The sequence below is a fragment of the Trachemys scripta genome, chromosome 7, assembly GCF_013100865.1.
Source record: "Trachemys scripta elegans isolate TJP31775 chromosome 7, CAS_Tse_1.0, whole genome shotgun sequence".
NCBI classification, from domain to species: domain Eukaryota; kingdom Metazoa; phylum Chordata; order Testudines; family Emydidae; genus Trachemys; species Trachemys scripta.
This window is the reverse complement of record NC_048304.1, coordinates 19544590-19568838: the sequence shown is the minus strand read 5'-3', so window position 1 is coordinate 19568838 and position 24249 is coordinate 19544590. Positions and strand designations below refer to the sequence as shown.

At 41.8% G+C, this 24249-nt stretch overlaps 1 protein-coding gene across 1 annotated transcript in view; it reads left to right on the top strand.

Annotated features, from left to right (window-relative positions):
- The first annotated feature begins 1945 nt into the window (after positions 1-1945).
- The window catches only part of C7H3orf20 (chromosome 7 C3orf20 homolog), a 52050-nt gene continuing 29746 nt past the window's right edge, over positions 1946-24249 (top strand). The window contains exons 1-9 of the mRNA XM_034777297.1: positions 1946-2375; positions 3248-3358; positions 4091-4213; positions 5204-5306; positions 6908-7099; positions 10875-11027; positions 13975-14095; positions 15271-15402; positions 23478-23601. Of these exons, the coding sequence (XP_034633188.1) occupies positions 1946-2375; positions 3248-3358; positions 4091-4213; positions 5204-5306; positions 6908-7099; positions 10875-11027; positions 13975-14095; positions 15271-15402; positions 23478-23601 (1489 nt within the window). The remainder of the gene's footprint in view (positions 2376-3247; positions 3359-4090; positions 4214-5203; positions 5307-6907; positions 7100-10874; positions 11028-13974; positions 14096-15270; positions 15403-23477; positions 23602-24249) is intronic.

Sequence of the window (24249 nt, the reverse complement as noted above, 5' to 3'; positions counted from 1 at the left end):
ATAGAAATTTGAACTTTCATAAAAATCAGACTGACACTTCATTAGTTCCAGCTGAAAGTTTACTTTGTAATTAAGAAAATTTGCTTCCTTTTCCTAATTAACCCAAATGTAATTGATCTTTCACACTGAGGCACCTGCAACTATATTTGGGATAAAAGTAACCACTACCACTCTGGAAAGTTTAAAATATCTTTAGTTCCATGATGGTAGTCTGGTCTAGACAGGAGACCAGACTTGTGCTCTGCCACTAACTCACTCAATGGTTTAATTTGTGGCACAGATATACCTTGCAATAGCCACCTTTATAAATTCACTAATTAATTAATGGGAAAGTACAAGGTGATGGTGGCCTTATAATCAGTTGCATTTTGGTCTCTTGAAACCCAGTCTTTGCCCTGGACTCCACTGTCATCAACGTGGTAAGGTCGGCATGTTCACGTTGAAGAGATGTGCTCACCTTCTTGCTTCTTAATGGCCTAAAATCTTTATCATCTTCTCCTCTTCTGGTATTCTTTGCCTCCTTGCCCACTTCTGTATCTGTAATTCAGGCTCCAGGCCCCATACAGTTCTCAGCATCTCTGCTGGGGCTGCCAACAAGAGTACCTAACTTTGGGAACTGATTCTCTGGGGTGCATATCTGTGCAGCAGGAACTATAGCAGCGAGCTTACTTCCTATACCACCAAAAAGCTGTCAGAAGGTAATAACTTTGAAAAGCAGGCCTAAAAATAAATAAATGATATTCAGTGCATCAGATAGTTTAGCATCCAATTGTGCGCCCAATATTTCAAATGCCAGTACTATGATTACACAAATATTTGTGCATGCAATTAGCTAATTAAATAAACGTGCATGCAACATCTATATGATTTCTGCATACAGGTATAGCAACTGTCTATGCAAATTAGGGATACAGCTGTGCATGCATTTCGCATCTACAGTTGCATACCTCAACTATGAAAATTAAACTCTATTTTTCAGTTGATCTAAATATGCACAGAGAGTTAGATCGGGCATCAAATACATAGTACTGGCCAAACAAATACTCATATACTCAATTAAGAGAACCTAGTGTAGCCTCATGTATACAGAGCAGGGGTTGTCAAAATCACTGATAGAAGTAGTCTGTATGTTTATGACAAGCATTGCAGTTTGACAGCCTCTGAAACCTGGTACCACCAATGACACGTATTCAGAGAACTGTTTTTATATCTCATATACATTTAAATTCCCTTTGCTGTTTCAGCTGTATATGATATTCCCGTTCACTTTGTCCTTCAGCTGAGACATTGCACTAGATTCTGTTCTCATTAATACTAATGTAAGTCAAGCTGATTTATCGAAGATACTTGTAGCATGCAAAACATTAACTTTTAGATGCCAAATCCAGAGTAGCTCTAGTGCATCAGGATTTGGCCCACTGTCCATAAATTTGAATACATTCATTTTAAAAAGTCAAAACAAGACAAGTACATAGCAGTTATAGATATCCGTTATTATCTTTCACCTTTCTACCCTTTGTTCTCTCCCATGCTTTACCCCATCCCTTGTTTTCACGTGTCCAACTTAAACTGTAAACTCATGCACACCCGGGGCATGCTTGAAACAACAAGAAAACAGTCTGAAATTCCTGTGTGGGGTTAAACAACTGCCACATTCCAACAGAGGTAGCTTCATTTCAGTACTGGGGGAAGCGATCCATTTGCAAAGCTAATCCACTTCGCAGTCCACCAGGCTCAATTAATACCTTCAACAGTAAACAATTATTATTATTCAAATTTAACTATTACTAGCACTTTTTACTATTATTCCAGTGAAACACATTCCTTTTGGTCTCCTTGTCTGCAGCATAGGCCTATGATGGAAGATAGATTTTGTTTCATCATCTGTTTTCCCATAGATCACATCAAATGAAATACCCACAAGTGAAATAGCTACATGGGTGATATGAGTGCCAAAAGGAGTGAAGCCAAGTTATATGAAAAGTTTAAAGTGACAGCACCGGAAATGCTGGCCCAAATCATCCAGGTGCTTGCATTATGCCATAAACTGGATATCCATGTGCCACGAGGGGTCAAGAACCTCTTCGAGTTCACGTGGGAGGAGCTAACAGTTACGACACAGAGGAAAGCCATCACTGGAGAGTACTGTCCTGTTGTCCATTTAGTCTCCACCATGGAATCATCTCTCTCTAGCACTATCTACAAGAGCCATACAGGGAGGAAATCTATCCCCAAAGGCACAATGTCAGAGCCCAGCTATCTGTCTCCTTCAGCAGAAAATCAACAAATACTCCTCAAGTTCCAGCGAAGGTCAGTCCACCTGCTGAGTGAACTCCTCAAGCTGAAGATGAAGGCGATGATTGATTCTGTTACTGGTAAGGACATCGCAGTTACCTTTAGTTTTCTTTCGCTACATCGATAGAACACAGCAGTCACCACAATGGAACCTGCCCCTGGTCTGGGAAACTGTGCTAGAACCTTTATGGTAACCCCTTGCTCCCCTTAACCATGTTAAAATATGATTGTAGCAAGTGTGCCTGTGACCCTAGCATGGAGAAGCCCTTAGATATTCATTCAACCCAGTTATCTTTACATCTGTTCAATGCCTTTGAGCAGATACGGCAATTCAGGTAACTTTCTACATAGTTGTCAGTCATAGAGTTTAAGGCCAGAAGGGATCCACAGATCATCTAATCTGACCTCCTGCACATCAGACCACTACCCACACCTAGTCACTCTTGCACTGAGCCCAATCACCTGGATTAGACTGAAGTCTTACAGCCCTCTGGAGAGTAAACTATTGTGTGCCACAGGCAGAGAATGGGAGGGAGCTAGATGCATCAATGCCAGAGGCCCCTGCAATGGCAGAGAACCGATATGGTGAGTGTACCCAGATGAGCCTAGTAAGCAAACACTCCCCTCATCCGCATGCTAGAGGAAGGTGACCCCCCCCCCCCCCCCCCGCTGCCAATCTGACCTGGGGAAAACTTCATTCCCACTCCCTAAAATGGTGATCCCAAGCATGTGAGCAAGACCCACCAGCTAAGCATCTGAGAGAGACAATTCTCTGTACTGATCCGATATGTCAAACTTTTCAAATCACATCATTATCAGCTCTTGAGGAGAAAGCATATTAACGTTTCTATGCACTTGTTATCTTAGGGAGAAACTCTGATTTATTGATAGAAGACGGCATTAACAGGAAGAGACCTCTAATTTTTTTCTACCTGATTTTTTTCCCCCTCAGGATGTAGTTCCGATGAGGTTACCAGAAAGTTTTTGGAGGCAGGTCAGCTGCTATGTCCCAAGAACCAGGAGGAGGCTGCTGAATTAATGGCACAAGCACCCAAAAAAAGAGGTGGGGATAGAAAACAGTATCCAGGTTTTTGAAGGCTGTGATACAATTGTATCCTTCTTATGGGAAATAAAATAAATAAGCATAATAGTTTGCCTGTATAAGTGTGCCTTTTCTTACAAGTATCTCAAAGGGGCTTTACGCATGCTAATGAATTCTCACAATATTCCATGAAGGTATCCATTTTACAGAGAGGGGGAACTGAGGCACTGACAGAAAATTAATGGCAGAACTAGGAAAAGAACCCAGGATTCCTCAGTCCTAGTGCCCTCCTCTGTCCACAGTAAATAGATTTCCCTCCTCTTTAGTACTATGCACTGTACTAAATTCATTATTATTAAGGGCTCCAATCAAGTGTGGGACCCTACTGTGCTAAGCTGTGAACAAAGAAGAGTTCCCAGGCTACATAGACAAGACAGGCAAAGGGCATGGAGAAGAAAGTATAACCATAACCCCATTTTACAGATGAGGCAAAGAGAGATTGAGTGACTTGCCCAAGGTCATGCAAAAGGCTATGAAAAGTGGGGAATTGAGCCCAGATCTCCTGAGTCCCAGTCCAGTGCTTTAACCCCAGGAACATCTTTCCTTTCTTCCTCCAGCCCCGGGTTTATGAATCAGGCTGACAAGAATTGTGACACAACGAGGCATCTGTCATTATTTCCATAGCTATTTTCATTTGAAAGTTCTTGGTTGATTGGTTTTAACTTCTAAACCCTGGTTTCTGCTTAATCCCAGTGTCACACAGCACCTGCAAGCCTATCCCTATTTCCTCCACCATCCAACTAATCCACCAAGTCTCTGTGTCCTGCCTCACCTTCTCACTCGCATCAAAAGAAAACAAACTACCAAAGGCCCCAGGTAAGCGCGATGCCTAGGGAACGTCTCACCCTCACCATGAATAGCAAGTGCTTTACCCTCAGCCAAAAGAAAGGCCCATATAGGAGTTTGTGATAGCCAGGGTGGGGAATCCCTCATCTGCATTATTAATATCAGCTTCACTCCTGACTACAGTCTACACAGGCAAATATACCAGCAAACAATGGGAGATGCTATACAGCCTGGGTGAAGTTTTGCCCTGAACTATCTATCTTAGGTACATATATGACTCCCATGACTATACTAAGTGCCTTACAATCTTTTTTAACATATTTATTTACCCACCCAATGCCCCTGTGAGATAGGTCAGTGCTATTCTCTCCATTTTACAGATGGAGAAGTAGGGCACAGAAAGGCTAAGTGACTTGTCCAAGCTCATACAGGAGATCTGTAGCAGAGCAAGGAACTGATCCCACATCTCCTGATTTCCTGGCTAGCATCCTAACTCCTGGATCATCTTTTCTCCCCCCATCTAAACAAGCAATCGTCAGGCTCTTTTTATTCAAATGAATGTAGCATTGTGTTCCATTTTGGTATTCTACTTTTTTCCCTTCAAGGCTTCTTCCCGGAACCCCTTCTAGTGTTCCCATGTGTGTATTGCATATACTGACTTCTGCTTTATTCCATTACAGGTACAACTGCTCATAAATTTTCTGATGAAAAAGGAGAGAATATTTTCATGAAAAATATTCCCATTTTTCAGATGGCTTTAATTACAGTAGCGTGTAGATGTGATGGAGCAGGGGCTGAAAAGGGTACTATGGCCATTCAGAGACAAGCTTTTATTATTATTTTTTGGGGTGGAATTAATACAGCTTTCAAATAGATACAACTTGTCCATGGTGAAAAAGGGGGTTAAGGTAATCTCAGCTCCCCCAACCCTTTGCACAGATTCTCAGGGCAAGGGCAGTAAGAGGGACTGTTTAGGAGACTGGCTGCCTTTAGTCTTCTTCTCAACATTTACTTTTGCAGGTTCCCCTAAATTCAAACCTATGCAGGAAGTGATAAATGTTGACCATCAGCATGACCCGTGCCCTGAAGCCAGGCAGAAGCTGAGAGAAATGTGCCGACATATGTAAGCATCTCCAATGACCAAGGCTAAAGCCTAAGGCATGGGTGGGAAAAGGACTAAGTGGTGGGATAGGAACATAGAAAAGTCCATGCCAGATCAGATCTATGGTCAGTCTTGTTCAATATCATGTCTCCAGCAGCGGCCAGCAATAGATATTTTATAGGAAGGCAACCCCATAATGGACAATTAAGGAATAATCTACCCACAGGAGAAGTTTGTTCCTAATCCATCTCAGTTAGTGGCTGGTTTGAGGGCTCATATCTCTAAAAAGTGTTTTTGGCTGATAGGTTTCTCTTGTCTGATTAACTTCTGGTTTCAAGGAAATACGCATTTTAAAGAGTTGTGTTTGTTTATCTGTCATACCACTCTGTATTGGCCATGGGCTATAGGCCCTCCCTCCCAGGTAGCTGACTTGAATTGAAAGACTAGAATGCCAGCAAGGTTCTCTGGAAGATAACTTTTCACTACAATTTATTATATAATTAGTGCCTGTCATCCTGAGAATGCTTTAAAGACCACAGAGATTTCAGCCATCTCTGGAATAGAACCTAATTTCCAATCTGCGTCCCACAACCGTGTCAGAGGAGGGGAAGCAAAAGGCTAGTTTTTGAAATTGAAACTGCAGGGGGAATTTATGATGGCACAATCTGTAATTACCCAAATTGGAATTGATTGAGGATACTATGGTTAAGGCTTCTATTTGTGAGAAATGTTCCCTTTGATCTTTCCTGACCACAAGAAGATAGTTGTTTTTAGACCCTATTAGAAATGAAAAGGGAGGGTGGGGGGAAATGATCAGTATTCGAAAACGGAAGGGGATGAATTCAGTAGGGGAACAGAATATTACCTTCAAGAGTATTACATCACTCAGGGCTAAAAAGAAAATTAAAACTATAGCCAATAGAGTGCTATAAAAAGAAGGAATGGGTGGTTCAGAGAATTGCTAGTGAGGAATGAACTTTTCATGTCTATATTGCCAGGCTGGTAGTTGTTACCATCGGATGGCTAGTTGGTGACCAGTCTCTCATCTGGTTCCCATTGGTTAGATATACACATGACAGAAAATTGGCACTGAAGGATGCCCTTTGTGGTAGTCCCAATAGAGAGGCCAAGAACTGACTAAAAGAGCCCTTGTGACTGAACGTCCCTCTCACTTCTAGAGCTGTTCCCCCCGCCCCCAGGGCAGGGATGAAGCACATTAGCGAGTGGAGAGGCTCAGCAGCAGCTTGCACTGTATCTCATTGTGTGTTATTTGTTCTGTGGATGCATTTCTTTTCATCCGGTACCTTTCAGAAGCAGTAAACTCACTACTTTAAAACAGAGAGAGAGAGAGAGAGAGGGGAAAAAATTAGTAAGATTCTCTAAAAAGAAAAGTGGGCAGGGCCCTTTCTTGACACAGGTGTCAAAAAAATTTTTTTTTTAAAAGCCTGACTTGTACAGTAGTAATTTCAAAATAAATGCAGAGGGCCAGACCCTCAGCTGGTATAAAGCAATGAAATCAATAGAGCCACACCTGTTCATGCCAGCTCAGGGCCTCGCCCCCTGGCCTCGTGAATTTGGAATGTTTCAGAGACAGACAATTCGTTTATTCCTATTCACTTTAGAGAGGAAGAGAAGGCTGCAATGAAAGCAAAGGGCCATACAAAGCCCCTAATAGTGCGAAACTATGCCACTGTGCTCGGGTCACCATCCATCACCTCTAGGAAAGGTGGGCAGATGGTCCCACTGCCAACAGAACGCAAGCCTAAACCACCAAAGCTCTATTTTGCCTTTCCTGATGGGACAGCATTTATTTTGTATCCTTCTATTGAAACCAAGGGAGAAGGGTGGGTTATAACAGGATTTACAGGGAGATGCTTCTTCTGTGCCACTCCACAGCCATGAACTAGTCACTTAGTATCTGGCCTAGGCTCTCCCGCCACTAATCCCCCTGAATCACATAGTAGCAGCACAAGTACCATTGCCTTTCCTTGGTGAAGTGTCAAAATGTACAGTACACAGTACAAAGAACGAGTTGCTGAGGGAGCGACACTTTCGGATTAGTTCTCTATGGATGTCCAAAGAGGAACAAAATATTGTAGATAGTTACTGAATGCTCATACTAAGGAGAAATCAACCCCTGGTATATCCTAGAGGAAAATAGTGTTCATCCATGATTTAGATATTTTTTAGTGAGGGATTAGGAGGGGGGATTTATAGTGGCAAGATTAATAGAAGCTAAGGGCGACTGCCTTCCAGTGTATCTTGAAATGGAAGAACAGTGCTTTTTCATGGGTCTAAGAGAAAATTCAGACTGGAAAGTGATCAGATTTAGTCAGGCGCACACACACACATACATTTCTGACTATTACACACCCTTGTATTACATAACAACCCAGGATAACATAGCTGAGAGAGAAGATGAGTTCTCCAGGTGCTTTGAGGCTCAGTGGATTCCTGCAGGCTACTTTGATCTGATTTCCTGTAAGCAACCAATGACAGATTAACCTTTCCTATTCCCTCAATTGAAACTAAATTGTGCCACCCTTCCAACACTGCCTACTGCATTGATCCAAGAGATTGGAGAGCCTAATGGGTTCTAACAAGAGGTGTGCTCAAGCCATGTTGGTGGAAGCACGGTCTATAAAAGCATTGTATAGCATTTGGTTTGGTTCTCTCCTGACTGCTGGATGAAGTCCCACATTTAGGACCTAATCTCCCCCTGATTGAAGTCAGTGGGAATTGGAGAAGGTAATTTGCTTTTTCCATGTGAACATAAGAACGGCTATGCTGGGTCAGACCAATGATCCATCTAGCCCAGTATCCTGTCTTCCGGCAGTGGCCCGTGCCAGGTGCTTCAGAGGGAGTGAACAGAACAGGTAATCAGCAAGTGATCCATCCCCTGTCTACCATCTGGTCCTTACATGAACCATTGCTAACAGCTAGAGATGGGTGAATGCCCAGAAGACTCAACCGTTTGGTTTACCAGGCACTAAGAAGCTCAGATACTCAGCCAAACCTCACCTAAGGCATCCAGATATCATTGGCCTGCCAAACTGTGATGTGAATCTCATGCGAGCAGGTGATTTCTAGGGCTTTTTCCTGGGCTGGAAAGAAAAGCCCCTTTTGCAACACTTACAACGGTCACACTTAAAATGTTTCTATTCATTTGAAAGATTTTACTGGCCAGAGAGAGATTTCTATTATAACTGGTAGAATCTCTCAAACTGGTAGAAAGCGCAACCACTGGTGGCGCTCAGATGCCGGGATGATTGGGGTAGTGTAAACATTTAGGTTAGATAGATGGAATAGATTAAATTAGATTTTGTCCCTTTTGCTTCTGGTCCTAATTATGATCAGGCAGCTCAAAGACATTTAAGGTATTATTATTCATATGGTTGTAGCACCTGGGAGCCCCAGGCATGGAGCAGGACCCCTTTGTGCTCGGTGCTGTACAAACTCAGAACAAAAAGATGGTCTCTGCCCGAAAGTGCTAACAATACACTTTAGTACATTTAGAAATGTGACCAGGGTGTTTTGAATCCCCAGTTAATTCCAGTTCAGGTTCAAAGAACACACCAAGTTTTGGATCCATTTTTGTGCTACCCAAGCAAGTTTTCCCAATGCTAATTGTAGGCCGGTGATTTTCACTGAAAACCCCTTTGCAGAGCATAGCTGGAAACATTGGCAGTCAGCTGTCATTCATAATTAATAACCCAGTCCATCCCCCAAAAGACCCTGAAATTGTTGGATAGTGGGGAGAAATGCAGCTTCTTGCCCAGCATAATTTAATTTTCATAAATTAAACTTTCAGTTCCAGTCCTTCAGGGAGTTCACAGACTGTTAAGAGGCAAGGAGGAAGAAGAGTACTGTCTGAACTACCACTGAATCCCTCACTCCATCTCTGAGGCAATTTCTGCCCACTACCTTTCAGCTCCTTTGTAGTTCAATTTGTGGTTGTTTCACAAGAGCTCATGTTCAGTTTGACCTTTTGACTGAACTGGGAATTAAGAATTTAAAGCTCCTAGTCAAAAAATTCATATCATTTCTCTAGTTTAAATGAATCCATTCATCACGTTTTATCCAGTCTCTGCTTTCTAATACCGTATATAAAACACAAAGGGCTCATTTGGCGACATGCTTCCTTTTTTTATTCTGTTTCTAGCTCCTCACTTTGGTTAATAGAATCAATTGCTGCAGTGTTGGTTGTGAAGACGTCAGTGAATTAAGCCCTTAAAGAACTGGTGCTCAAGCGAGAGACAGACCCTGTGCTCAGTCAGACAATCTTTATTCAGCTGCCTGTGATTCAGCCTAATCTCTAATAGTTTAGCAAAATGCACATATCATCAGTACTAAGGATGGAAAGGCGCTTTGGAAGTATTCACAGCCAGGATCTGGTGTTTTCCACTATGCCAAGGTGCTATATAATGGGAGTAATTGGTAGCATGGCAGTAACTTTGTAGCTGATAGTTATTTCTAGATGGAGAAATTGCTCTTATGTTTTTCTGCACACAAAGACCCACCCAATTACCTTTCAGGCTGAGTGACTTATTTTAGCATCAGAAAAGCAGCAAGAAAGAACAAAAGTAAAGTTTCCATGCAAGAACATGGTGTATGTCACCCTCTTTGTGACAGTCTGCAGCAGAACTGGTTGGAAAATGATTTTTTTAAAAACATACATGATTTTCATTAACATTTAAAAAAATCATTCTGGTCAAAATTGTCATTTCAAAATTTTGACTTTTTTTAAAAGCTAAACCCCCCACATTTTTTGGAAAACACACCACCCAAACACCCAAAAATGTTCAGGACCAAAAACATGTAGATTTTTGACTGGAAGTTTTCAGGTGTTTTGTTTTCTGATGAAAAATCAACCATTTTCAAGGACGCAGACACTCTCTGCAAAAATTTTCACGTAGTCAATTTTCTGTCGAAAAATAGTTTTGAGATCTTCATCTAGCTCTCATCTGCCTCAACCATGAGAACACAATGGCTACTGTCTCTACATATAAGCAAAGTCCTTTGAAGTACATGAGAAAAGGCATTACAGTTTCCTAACTACAGACACCACACATTATTTATTTTAGTAATAGATATTGGTGTTGTTCATCAGTAAAGCTGTCAATTACAAAAGACATTTTAACAAACTCCTTGCTCGCTAAGAAAATTCCCTTTTTCCTTAATATTACCAAAGTTTGATCAAAAGTATAGCCCAAAATCATAGATCTCATACTGTGCCCTGAATATTGTCAAACTCTGGTTCTAGTGGACATGTGAATGGAGCTGGTTCCAGAGATGTAGGGCAAAGGTATTCACTTAGAGGCTATTATGTGGTACAGAACTTATGCTTCTACCAGGGTACTGTTAGGTACTGTGAGCTTCAGGAAATGGGGCTAGTCTGGTGGTGAGGGGAGGAGGGGAACAAAACAAATATGATTGCCTTGGGAGGCCAAAAATGTCTTGGGTACTGTGAGGTCCAAATGCAAGAACTGGAGTTGGTGCTACTTATAATGTGGCAAGATGCAGTTGGACAGAGCATCCCAGAAGGTCTCTTATATATAAGTGTTGACAGTACTTAACAGTATGTATAAGTTACCCAACAGGAAATATTGCTGCTTGCCAGTTCCCCGTGTGCTGTGTGGGAAAAACAATCACTCTTCTCTTTAATAATGCTCCAAGTCTAGCTCTTTTGGCCTCTTTTATAGCTGACCACCAGGCATGTGTGCGTTATTCCTTCAAAGCCAGGTGAGTGGATTTTAACCTCCTTCTATAGTGTAGATAATATGTATACGGGGGGGAGGGAGGGGGCGGAATACTGATGCCCATTCAATGAATGAATCCTGGGAAATGTGGGAATTCAACACCTCTGAAAATCAGGCCGGGGGATCTAATTTAAGTAATTGACTGAGTCCCCTACAACCGGAAATGGTGGCTTATTGCACTGGTATAGATGGTGGTGGAAACAGTGGATGGAGCAGTAAATGATACAGTGGCATGTATCAAAAACAGACTGAAAGAAACAAGAACCATAGCTCTAAAACAGAAGAGATATTTCGTGAGAGAACTTAAAATATTTGCAGCTAGCATTGTAACCCGTGCTTGACATAAAGGGAGAAATCCTATTAATGCCTAGTGGATGCAATGACTTTCTTTTACAGGTGCAATCCTGTCAGAGCACAGAGCTGACACATGGCAACCCCAGGGGTTTTAAAGCATCCAGAGGGGTGATGGCAATGGGGCTGGGGGGAGAAGTCTTTCTAAACTGTAACATTTCATGGTCTGAGGACTTGCCAGTGCTCTCGGATTTTGGTTTTTAATACTTTATGATTATTTATTTATTTGTATTACCATAGCACCTAGCAGCCCCAGACTTGGATCAGGACCCCCTTCTCTAGTGTATCAAACAGATGCTGCTGGTCTTTACTTTCAAGGCCCTTGCAGACTGTCAAGGCTGAATCCCCACTCTGTCACTCCAAGTGCAAGAAGTGGGGGCCTGCAAGGATTTTAAAAATTAATACTTGCCATTTCCGGTTTGTATTAAACTCCCAAGGTTACAGCTTCTCTCTGGCCTTGGCTTGGTAAACTCTGCCACCACCCAAATGCAAAAAAACCTCTTTGAACTCAGGAAGGAGCACATGGGAATTCCTTCCTGTCGGGTACCCTCAAGCCCTTTCACACCCTCCCCTCCGGGGAAAAGCTGAGAAAGAAAACAAAGGACATTAGCTGTTGCCATCAGCTAATCAAACAGCATATGCACAAAACTATTAGGACACCAAAAATCCAATCCTGTTCTTAAAAAAGATAAATTTTATTAAAAACAAAAAGGAAAAAAATACATATGGCACTTAGGCTTTTTGCTAGATCTTAAAAGAAACAATTACAAAAATTAAGCACCCAAAATAGCTTTCTTGGGGCTTCAGCTTAAAGGTTACAAGCAAACAAAAGCATCTGGGGTTAGCACAGAGGAGATCCACAAACCAAAATAAAAAATAAACCTGATAGTGTCTAACTAAACATTCCCTATCCAAATAATTTCTTATAGGTCTGGAAGATGAATTTTCATACCTGGTTCAAGCCTTACACAGCATTGCTGCTCTGTCCCTGCAGCCCAGAGAACAACAGACAAAGGGAAATTTAAAAGTTTCCCAAATTTAAAAGTTCTAGCCTTCCCATTGGCTCTTTTGATCAGGTGCCCACTCCTTTCCTTTTACCTGTGGGCTTGTTAACCCTTTACAGGTAAAGCAAGCAGAGAACAGACACCAAGAGGGATTTTATAGCTAACTGGCTGGCTGGGTGTGCATAAACGGGGGCTACCCCCCCTTCATTTATCACACAGGCCTTTCCCCATCTTCTGCTGTGGACATTCATTAGACAATGTTGCCATATCAGTTCAAGAGGTGTGCAAGGACATTTTAATTAATTAGTAGGTTATTTTGGTGGGTTTTCGTCAGTTTAGGCCTCAATCCTGCAAACACTTAAGCATCCAAATAACCTTATGCACATGCGCAACAATCCCAGTGGCAGCTCATGCATAAATTTACTCATGTGCTCAAGTGTTTGCAAGCCTGGGTTCTTGGTAATTCTGTATTGCTTCCATTTGTCTTGTGCATAAGACTCTACACTCCTGGAGTGCTTTCCCATCTGAGGACACCAGCATACTTTACAAATATTACCTAAGCAAGCCTCTGAACCCTGTGAAGTAGTCATTATCATCTCTATTTTACAGCTGAGTAGACTGAAGGCACAGAGAAGTTAAATGATTTGCCTGAGGTCACATAGCTAGTTGATGGCGAATGAAGGAACGCAACCCAGAGGTCTCAACTCCAATCAAATGGTTCCTTCTTGTTAATAATAACTGAATATACTATAAAAAGAGTCTCCTATTACTAAGGATGGGATTCTGTCACGGCGGTCACGCCGAATAGCTGGCCGACGGTCAGCCGTGGGGTCACTGAACAGCTGGCCAGGGGTCAGCCCGGGGCCGCCAAACAGCGAGCGCCAGAACAGCGGCAGCGGTCAGTCCTGAGGCTGGCAGAGCAGCAGTCCCCAGCCTGCGGACCAGTGGCTGGGGTTGTGTCAGCTCATCTGGGGCTGAAGCAGCAGTGGTCAGTGCTGGCACAGGAGCAGTGGTGGAGCAGGAGCAGCTGCAAGCCCTGGCAGTGCTCTATTTGTACCCACAGGGTATTTTTAGTAAAAGTCAGGGACAGGTCACGGGCCTCCATGCAGTTTTATTTTGTGCTCACAACCTGCCCCTGACTTCTACTAAAAATATCCATGATAGAATCTTAACCTGACCTATTACTAATTGTTTATGATTATCATCCCCATCATTCTTTCTTTAAGAAAGATAATTAATTCTCATGACCCTTAGTCTTTGCACAGAATGGTGCTTATTAATGGTGCATGTAAGAGTTTAATCCCAGTGGGTGTAACTGATGGTTACAATGCATGCCATAACTCAGGTAGAAAAGGTCATCAGAGAGCTGAGCAATGTTTATGAAAGGGGAGGGGAGCAGAACAGAGCAAAGCTGTTGAGTAGTGAAGCCCAGGGTTGCACTGGTTTTATGTGATTCTCTGTAAGAGTGTAAAGATCTTTGTTGAGAATTCTCCCCTGAGTGTTGGATGTTTATTATTATCATTCCATCCAATCAACACAAAGTCTAACAAGTATTTCCCCTTCTGTCCTGCCCAGCTGTTCACTTGCACTGATGATGGATCTTGAAGGAGGAGCAGTCAGGGACAGAGATGGATATTTGACTCACAAGTGGAGTTGGGCTTCAAAGACCCAGACTTTACAGTCTTTAGAATTTCAGGTACAAAACTGAACTCTTGCTAAATGCCAATATTCACAGACCTAACAGAAAAATTAGGAACATTCCCAGACTATAGAATAGCTCTCTGTGTAGTGTGGTTTTGCACCAGGAACACCTGTGATCCTGTCTGAGTTCTTCTGTTCCATGTGATGATGGTAGATGCATTATGTTTTATTTCTGCCTATCCCCTTTGATACTACTTTTGCACCCAGTCTTAACTTGCAGATTATTTCTAGTTGATCAAACCTGCAATAATATGGCTTGGAAAGATGTAACTTGAAATTTCAGTTTCCAGCTATAGCTGGATCTGCAGCATTATTAGTTCGAAAAGAAGCTGTGTGCCACCAGACTGAGGAGACCTTCATAAATTCAGCTGAAATTTTCAAAGCCTCCTAAGGGATAGGGGTGCCTAATTCTGATTACTGTTAATGGAAGTTGGGGATTGGTCCTGCTTTGAGCAGGGGGTTGGACTAGATGACCTCCTGAGGTCCCTTCCAACCCTGATATTCTATGAAATTTGGCATCCAAATCACTTATCTCAGCTGAATTGTTTAACGTTAACTCAGATAGGACAGGTTGAATGGACTGAAGATTTGTGAACCAGAAGCTTCATTGGTTTGTGCTCACTGAAGAAAATGTAGCTGACGCTAGGCTATCTCCCAAGAATTAATTACCCCATGATTCTAATTTGTTTCTGTTTGAGGGTGTTCTCCTGGAAAACTGCAGACTAAAGCCCAAATCCTGTGAGATGTTGTTTTGAGCACCCTCAACTTCTGGTCTGAATGAAGCAACCGTACATGTCGGAAATCACAACCCTGTGGGGCTGTGACAAATTCACATAATTTAACTTTGAGGAGTTTCTCATACTTCACTTCATTTTACAGAACCCTCTGCATTTCTTTTTAGTCACAGTTTTGACAGGAGAGAGATTTTCCCATCAAAATCATTTGAATTTCTGCATGTTTTCAATATAGGAACCTGCCCTTGATTAACAAATGAACTCAGTTTTTCTCTAAGGAGGCATAAACACTGGCAAAATGTGTTAGAGGCATTTCACAGACCTGGGAAGCTGTCAGGTGAAGAGATGGATAAAAATCTCCTGGAGTAGCATGTAGTAGGAAAATAGTGGCAGCAAAAACTAAGGCATAATTTACCCTGTCCATTATCTTCCTCAGATAAATGAACAGCTAAAACTGAAGGTACTTGGTCAAAATTCCATTACTCTTTCTTTTTCCTGTTTGAATGAGACCGTCAATATGTCTTTGTCAAGAGCTCCATGTGCACACACACCCAAAGCTGACAGACGGGTAAGCAGCAGTAATGTATGTATGAATTACATCCGGGAGGATGGCTGTTGGGTGCCCAACTAATTGCTAACCAGTTTTAAATTAATTAACCAGCCATATTATGTGAAATATGGCTAAAATATTGCTGTTTTCACTGACCTAGTCAAGCCTATTTATTAGAGTGATAAAATAAGGACAGATCCTAAACTTGAACCAAACATAAAACTTTTGTATAATGAAAGCCATTAAAACTCTCAGTGTTTGTTCATCTCTCCCTCTCTCAGGCTTTTCAAAGGTGCATGTCACCATGAGACACAGTGCAATTACTAAAAAGCAACAGAGGGTCCTGTGGCACCTTTAAGACTAACAGAAGTATTGGGAACATAAGCTTTCGTGGGTAAGAACCTCACTTCTTCAGATGCAAGAGATATCTTACCCATGAAAGGGGGTTCTTACCCACGAAAGCTTATGCTCTCAATACTTCTGTTAGTCTTAAAGGTGCCACAGGACCCTCTGTTGCTTTTTACAGATTCAGACTAACATGGCTACCCCTCTGATACAGTGCAATTACTAAGGAGCTATCTCCTCTTCTAAGAATAGGAAGGGACCATAGTCATTGCAGGGGACTAGAGGCAAATGTGGAGGTTTTAATGGTGTCTACTCTAGTTTTAGATAAGTTCAGTTCATATTTTGAACTATTGTTTTGCATGTGACTTTGCATTTCTTGATTTTGAAGTGGACCAGAAGCAGAAACGATTCAGTATCAGGCCTGATCCTACATTCCTTGTATACCCCAAATGCCCCAGGAACTGTCAGACTGTCCTGGTGCTGCACCTGGTGCAACTGAGAAAGGGGCAAAGATAACTTTTTGCTACCTCTGTCCCCCCGATCCAGTGACTGACCTGGTATCTGATGCTTCATGGCCACACCAAGTTGTGGTCAACTACAACAGAGCCTCCCTAGGGTTGTTCTTGCACCCACTGTTGGCCACCATCTTTCCCTGACCTTGCTGCCCTCTACGTAGGGATTGTGAAGAGGATGAGTGTAGAGTCCTTTTACCAGTTCTGTTCCACCCATGGGTTCTTCTTACCTTGGCTTTCTGGTTACAGTGTGCTGCTGAAGCAGTACAAAGGAGCAGAGGGAGGGACTGCAGGAGGGAGCTGAAGATCTGGCTTTGGGTGTGCAAAAAATGCAGGATCAGGCCCATAGTGAGGCATAAATGACCTATTTCTAAATGATGGGGTGTCAGAGACATCCTTTGCATTTGTAATTCTTGGACTGTGAGCTCTTCAGGCAGGGAAGGTACTTATTGCACTGTGGTATTACTATACTAATAATAATCAGCAATATTTCCCACTGACTTGCAACCAGAAATGCTAGAATTCACATGAAAGGGCGGTTTTCTTCCAATTTCCAGCCTCGTTTCCTGATCTGAGGGGGTGTAGCTAAACTGTGGGCTATGTTTCACCCACCCTTCCTATGCACTAGTGGTGAAATTTACCCCAGGACAAGGGGGCTAGTGCCAAGCCTTATGCACTTGAAATCCTGTGTTAAGGGTCTGTCTGAGTGGGGCTTTTTATGGTACATAAGTAGGTAGTCATCAGGAATAAACCTTGCGCGGGACCTCTGTACTGGAGTGAATTGCCCCGAGCCTCAGGCATTAGAGTACAGTGCTGGTTTGCTTGCAGATGCTTTTACCTCAGGTTTTGACTTATCAGCAAAAGCAAACATTACATTTAAGGAAAGTAGATAAACAATACATCCCCATTTTAAGACTGGATGTTTTTAAATTGCTTCCCAAGGCTCCCATTGACCTTTGAAAAGTAACCCCTAGGAACTACATTGAAACCTGCCTTAAAGACAACCCTCTCTTAAGACTCATTCACAGGTCCTTCCCTAAATATTTATATTGTGGATGCACTTTTATAGAAAGACAATCTTTCAATTAAAATGTTTTATTAGCCCAGAGGCTGCCTTCATAGGCTGCCTGAGTGACATATTCCTCCACCATTTGGTGTTAATTGGGCCAGACTTTATACTTAGAATTCATCATCCTCCCAGCTGGCATTTTTGTTTTTACTGTTTTCACTTTTAGAAGACAGATAAAATATAAAGGTTTATTCATCATACAGAGCGGAAATCTGTCAACTTCAAAACCAAACAGTATGTGGCAAATAAATACATGTCTTTACTTGCTGCTAACCTCTTAGCCAATTTAAGCTGAAATAATGTTTGAAATCCCATTTACTTTTAAAATCTTTTCTTTGCTCTCTCGGTGACATTTTTGTTTATGGTCAACTTCATTTTCAGGTTTTCAATGCTGAAAAGGCAGGACTGCAGGGGAATGTTTATTTGATGGGAAAACTAATGTTACCATTGAATTAAGAGAGGGTAAAATCTTGGAAGCATTTTTAGTGGTGATAGATTTATAAAAGCTTGTCTAAATTTTGGGCCTGATTATAGTGTCCTTTAAGAACTTTAGGTTTGGTGTGGAATGCTAGCTTCATTTTTCTGGTATCTGAGAATGGGCCAGATCTTCAGGTGTAAATTAGTGTCACTCCATTGACTTCAGTTTTACACTAATTGGGGATCTGGCCAATTTAAATCACATATATGTAGATGCTAGACATTCTGGATAGCTTTCAAAATGTTCTTGCTCTCCATGTTTGAAAATGCAAGTTTCACTGAAATATATAAATATCTATTAAATATTTAAAAATCTATTCTCACTATTGTCAAGGAGAGTTTGCATTTAGTAGGAAACATTCTTCGTAGGTCAGTGCTGAGCCAATATGGAACTGTTATGCTGTAGGAGGTCATATAATTTAAGGCCAGAAGGGACCACCAGATCATCTAGTCCGACCTTCTCTAAATCACAGGCCACCAACACCACGCAGCACCCGCTCACTAAACCCAACAACTGAAATTAGACCAAAGTATTACAGTCCACAGCAGACTGGACTATTATGTGTCACAGACAGAGAACAGGAGGGACAGGTGCACCAATGCCTGAGGCCCCTTAATGGCAACAAATTGTTTACGTGAGATGTACCCAAAGGATCCTGGCAAGCAAGCAACATCCACACACTGCAGGGGAAGCCAAAAAAACCCCAATGTCACTGCCAATCTGACCGGGGGGTGGGGGGAAATCCCTTCCCAAATCCATATATGGCAATCATTAGACCCTTAGCATGTGAGCAAGAACAAGCCAGGGAAGCATGAGAGAGAGAGAGAATGCACGGTGCCACCTCAGAGCACTGGCCCACCCTGTCCACGGTTTCATCTCCAGCTGTAACCATCTCTGATGCTTTGGAGGAAGGAGACAAAAACCCCAGAATACACTGGGGGGCAGGAGGGCAAGATCCCTTCCTGATCTCTGCAGGTGACTGGCTGAAGCCTTGAAGCAGGAAATGTTAGGAACATCCTACATGAACCAGAAGGGACCCTCAGGGCTGCCAAACCCTGCCCTCCACCATCACAAGCAACACTGTCATACAATCCCACTCGTACATTTGTCCAGCTCTCTCTCAAAACTAATCCTTCCACTTATTTGAGTCTCTGTGGACTTGGTCTCTTCTTTTATATACCACAAACTCTTCACAGTTAGTGGTCATTCTCACTTTGTACAGCACTATACAGTAACTTCAATGCCCTCTGTGTGAGTTAAATCCTCTCTAAAGCTCACCTTAAAACATCATTTAACTTTGTTTAAAATGGACACATTTCTACTCAACTTTCCCTTTCTATAATTACATCCTTCAAGACATCTCTCACTACAAATAAATACAATAATCTTCCTGTAGGAATATTTACCTCCATCTTTTATCCCATTTACATTTCTGTTTAAAACAAAATCACTCTTTCAGTTTTGTACATCACTTTCCTTTTCTCTGTATCCAACTCTGTCAAATTTTTCTATTTCACCTCTCACTGTAGTGCTTGATACTTGGTAGGAAAGAAAGTATATACAAATTTATGCTGTATGTTTAATGCCTCTATTTTTTTATTATGATTATTATTTTAGAGTTTTTGGTTTAGTGTTCTAAATAAACTATTTTATGCAAAACAGTAATAAGTAACAATCTCAGACACACATCATTATGTGTCTTAACTAATATATATTAATTAATAAAATCCAACAATAAACCGAGCTCCCTTCCCACTAGACCCAGAGACCACCCCTTCCATCTTTCACATGGAAACAACCAGAGAGTGTTCATATGGGTGAATTATGGAAACCCTAGATGCGAAGGGCTCCTTCCCCAAAGCACCGAGCATCAGGTACAGCTCATCCCTCTTACTGTGTACCCAGAGGACGCACCTGTAACACCTGTAGACTCCAGTTTCCCTGTAGTAGTAGAAGCCAGGAGAAGCTCAGACAGGAAGCCTACAGAAATCCCCAGCCTTTCAAGACTCCTTCCTCAAAGCTGTGAGTACAAGATGCAGTCAGGTGTGAAGTGATTAACCAGGGCCTCCTCACCTCTGAGATAGAGAACAACAGTAGCTAGGAGGAGCCTTCACAGCCTCATAACATCATTTGCTCAACACTGAATCCTGGACGCTGGATTTGTCCTTTTCATTTCACAAAATCATAGAAATGTAGGACCGGAAGGGACCTCAATAGGTCATCTCATCCAGCCCCCTCCACTGAGGCAGGACTAAGTATTATCTAGACCATCCTGGACAGGTGTTTGTCTAACCTGTTCTTAAAAACCTCCAGTGACGTAGATTCTACAACCTCCCTAGACAATTTGTTCCAGTGCTTAACTACCCTGACAGCTAGGAAGTTTTTCCTAATGTCTACCCTCCCTTGCTGCAATTTAAGCCCCTTACTTCTTGTCCTGTCCTGAGTAGTTAAGGAAAACAATTGATCACCCTCCTTTTTATAATAACCCTTTAAGTATTTGAAGATGGTCCCACCTCAGTCTTCTCTTCTCCTGACTAAACAAACCCAGTTTTTTCAATCTTCCCTCATAGGTGATGTTTTCTAGACCTTCAGTCATTTTTGTTGCTCTCCAGACTTTCTCCAATTTGTCCACATCTTTCCCAAAGTGTGGTGCCCAGAACTGGACACAATACTCCAGTTGAGCCTTACCAGTGCTGAGTAGAGTGGAAGAATTACTTCTCATGTCTTACTTACAACATTCCTGCTAATACATCCCAGTATGAGGTTTGCTTTTTTTGCAACAGAATTGCACTGTTGACTGTATTTAGTTTGTGATCAACTGTAACCCCCAGATCCTTTTTTGCAGTACTCCTTCCTAGGCAGTCATTTCCCATTTTGTATTTGAGCAACTGATTATTCCCTCCTTTGTCCTTATCAAATTTCATCCTATTTATTTCAGACTATTTATCCAGTTTGTCAAGTCATTTTGAATTCTAATCCTGTCCTCCAAAGTGCTTGCAACCCCTCCCAGCTTGGTATTGTCTGCAAATTTTAGAAGTGTACTGTCTATGCCATTATCCAAATCATGTATGAAGATATTGAATAGAACTCGATCCCCGTAGGACCCCATTCGATATGTCCTTCCATTTGATTATGAACCATCGATAACTATGCTCTGAGTACTCTTTCTCAACCAGTTGTGCACCCACTTTATATTAGGTTCATCTAGGCTATGTTTCTCTAGTTTATTAATGAGACGGTCACGAAAGACAATATCAAAAGCATTACTAAAGTTGGATATATCACATCTACTGCTTCCTACAGGCTTGTTACTTTGTCAAAGAAGGATATTAGGTTGATTGACACGATTTGCTCTTGACGACTGTTATTTATCACTTTATTTTCTTGTAGGTGCTTACAAATTGATTGTTTATTTGCTCCATTATCTTTCCAGGTGCTGAAGTTAAAGTGACTGGTCAATAATATGTTGTCCTTATTCCCCTTTTTATAGAGAATTACTATATTTTCCCTTTTCCAGTCTGCTCTCCCGTCCTCCATGGGTTTTCAAAGATAATCACTAGTGGTTCAGAGATATCTGCAGCCAGTTCCTTAAGAATTCTAGGATGCATTTCATCAGGCCCTGTCAACTTGAAGAACTCTAACCCAGGGGTCGGCAATGTTCGGCACACGGCTCGCCAGGGTAAGCACCCTGGCGGGCCGGGCCAGTTTTATTTACCTGCTGACGCGGCAGGTTTGGGCGATCGCCGTCCCCACTGGCCGCGGTTCGCTGTCCCGGGCCAATGGGGGTGGTGAGAAGCCACGGCCAGCACATCGCTCGCCCATGCCATTTCTTGCCGCCCCCATTGGCCCGGGATGGTGAACCGCGGCCAGTGGGGGCCGCGATCGGCCGAACCTGCCGCGTCAGCATGTAAATAAAACTGGCCCGGCCCGCCAGGGTGCTTACCCTGGCAAGCCACATGCCGAACGTTGCCGACCCCTGCTCTAACCTGTCTAAGAATCTTAAACTTGTTCTTTTCCTATTTTAGCCTCAGATCCTATCCCTTTTACACTGATTGCTATGTTAGTTGTTCAGTCACTGCTAACTTTTTGGTGAAAACTAAAACAAAAAGGTCATTTAACACTACAGCCACTGCAGTGTTTTCTGTTATTTATTTTTCCCTCCTCACTGAGGAATGGATGTACCCTGTCTTTGGTCTTCCTCTTGCTTCTCATGTATTTGTGAAATGTTTTCTTGTTATCCTTTACATCCCCAGCTAGTTGTTTAATCTTGTTTTGTTTTTTCCTTGGCCTTTCTAATTTTGTTCCTACATGCTTGTAGTTTATATTCATCCTTTGTAATTTAACCTAATTTCCACTTTCTGTATGACTCTTTTTTGAGTTTGAGGTCATCGTCTTTCAGATGAGAAGTAAAATCAGCAGGTTTTGTTAGCCGTGGTGACAGCCATATTCTGATTTGCCTTCCTAAACTCCCCCTGCAGTTTCAATTGGAGATGTTTTTCTTCTGTGCTTCCTGACCTAACCTGTCATGTGATATTGCTGACTGTTGTTAAACAACTAAAGTGTTTCATAGTAGATATAGCTGCATTTCCTGTATATCTAGGTTCTAAAGAGCTTTGGAATGCCTTAGGTTAAAAAGCGCCATATAAATGTAGTACTGGACATCAGAATCTGATTTAGTGAGAGAGGGAATTTTGGCTGTGATACCAGTTACCCCCTTCTATTTTTCAAATAGTACCAAGAGATCTTTTATTTATTGTGGATAGTCAGAAAAACTCTACGCTGACTGTCTCATATGGAAGATGGCATCTATGACCATGCAATTTCCTTCACCTTTGGTTTGCAATGGTATCATGTGTGGCTGTGGTTCTTTTTTTTTTTTTTTAAATCCTCTGGATCACTCCATAGAGAGAGACCTTCTTATGGGTCTACCTCTCCATCCACTTTCCCAACACTTGCATCACAAAAAGTTTCCTTTTGTGGACTATTTTTGATTCTGGGACCGTAGTTTGAGAACCACCGTTGTTTAATGGTAATCAGTTATCTGTCTGCACTTGTGTGCAGAAAGGTCCTTCTACCATTCTCAACCAATCTGCAGGAGAGAGTGGCCTTTCGAACTGCATTTTTCTCTAGCTGTTTGTGGCCCTAAAATAAAACTGAATCAAAAATTTAGTTTATACATTTTAAAGAGCTGCAAGAATTTGAAGGCATTTCCATCCATAGGGTTTCAAGATGCAAAGGCATTGGAGAAAAGAGGGAGATTGATTATTTGGCTAACTTATTTTTGATGTCACGTTTCCATTGGTTAGGAAAGGAAAGAGGAATAACACAGGAGGGATGTGATTAGGTGATTTATCTCCGATATCATATTCCTGCTTCCTAATAATGAACTATTATCATCAGAGGACAGGGATTAAAAGAGAAGATGAGGGAAAGTGAAATCATCACCCAGTCTTCCTCATCCTGGGATGGGCTACCAGTTATGTGGGTAAAAGATCCACTCTTCCTGTGAGACTTGAACACGGGACCTTGGGTCATGGCTAGGAAGTAAAACTGTTATCAACTGAACAGGTCTCTAACAGGACTGCACCAGCCTGCCCTCAGTCATGATGTCATTCAAAGTTTGCAGTGCTGGAAACCTGATTCTAATCTTAACTAACAATGGTTGGGTTTCTCCTTTCACTCTTTAAAGATACTTGCAAAAGCAAGTGACAGTGAGGAGAAGGAGCAACAACTGGAGAGAGCCTTGGAAGAGATTAAGAAGCGATTTCAGAAGACAGTGAAACAATTTATCAATGCTATTTTGATAGCTTCAGGTATAGTATTTTGTGCTGCATGCCAACAAAGTGATTAGTCCTGTACATATGTATAATAAGTTCTGGTGTCTTTGCCAAAGGACTTACAGTTTAGCTCTGGCACATATTAATGCAAGGATGATGATGTAAGGTCAAAGTACTGGAGAGGCTGGGAGAAAGAATTGCTGAAAGGCTTTCTGGAAGAAATGGGCTCAAAGGAATGCGTTGAAGGGAAAGAATGATGTGGGTACTGAATAGAGTGGAGCAAATAATTGATTTCTGGTTCAGTGGCTGAACCAAACAAATCAGGGGGAAAATCATCTTGGATTGACCCCAAATGGAAATGTTTTGGGGGGGTTTTACTGAAACAAAAAACCTGAAAAAAATCTTATTTTGGGTCAAATTAAATGTTTTGTTTGACCTGAAATTATTTCCCCCCCCCCGTTTTTTGTTTTTGTTTTTGTGTGTTTTTATCCTTTTTTAATCTGTTAAATTTCTAACCAAATATTGTTTCAAAACCAAAAGTTACATTTTCAAAATGTAACATATCAAAATGTTTTGATTTTTTTGAATAACTTTTATTTTTTGGAGCCAAAACTATTATCCAGATTTGACCTGAATTCGTGAATACATTCGATTGACACTGAATTTTTCAAGGAATTATTTTTT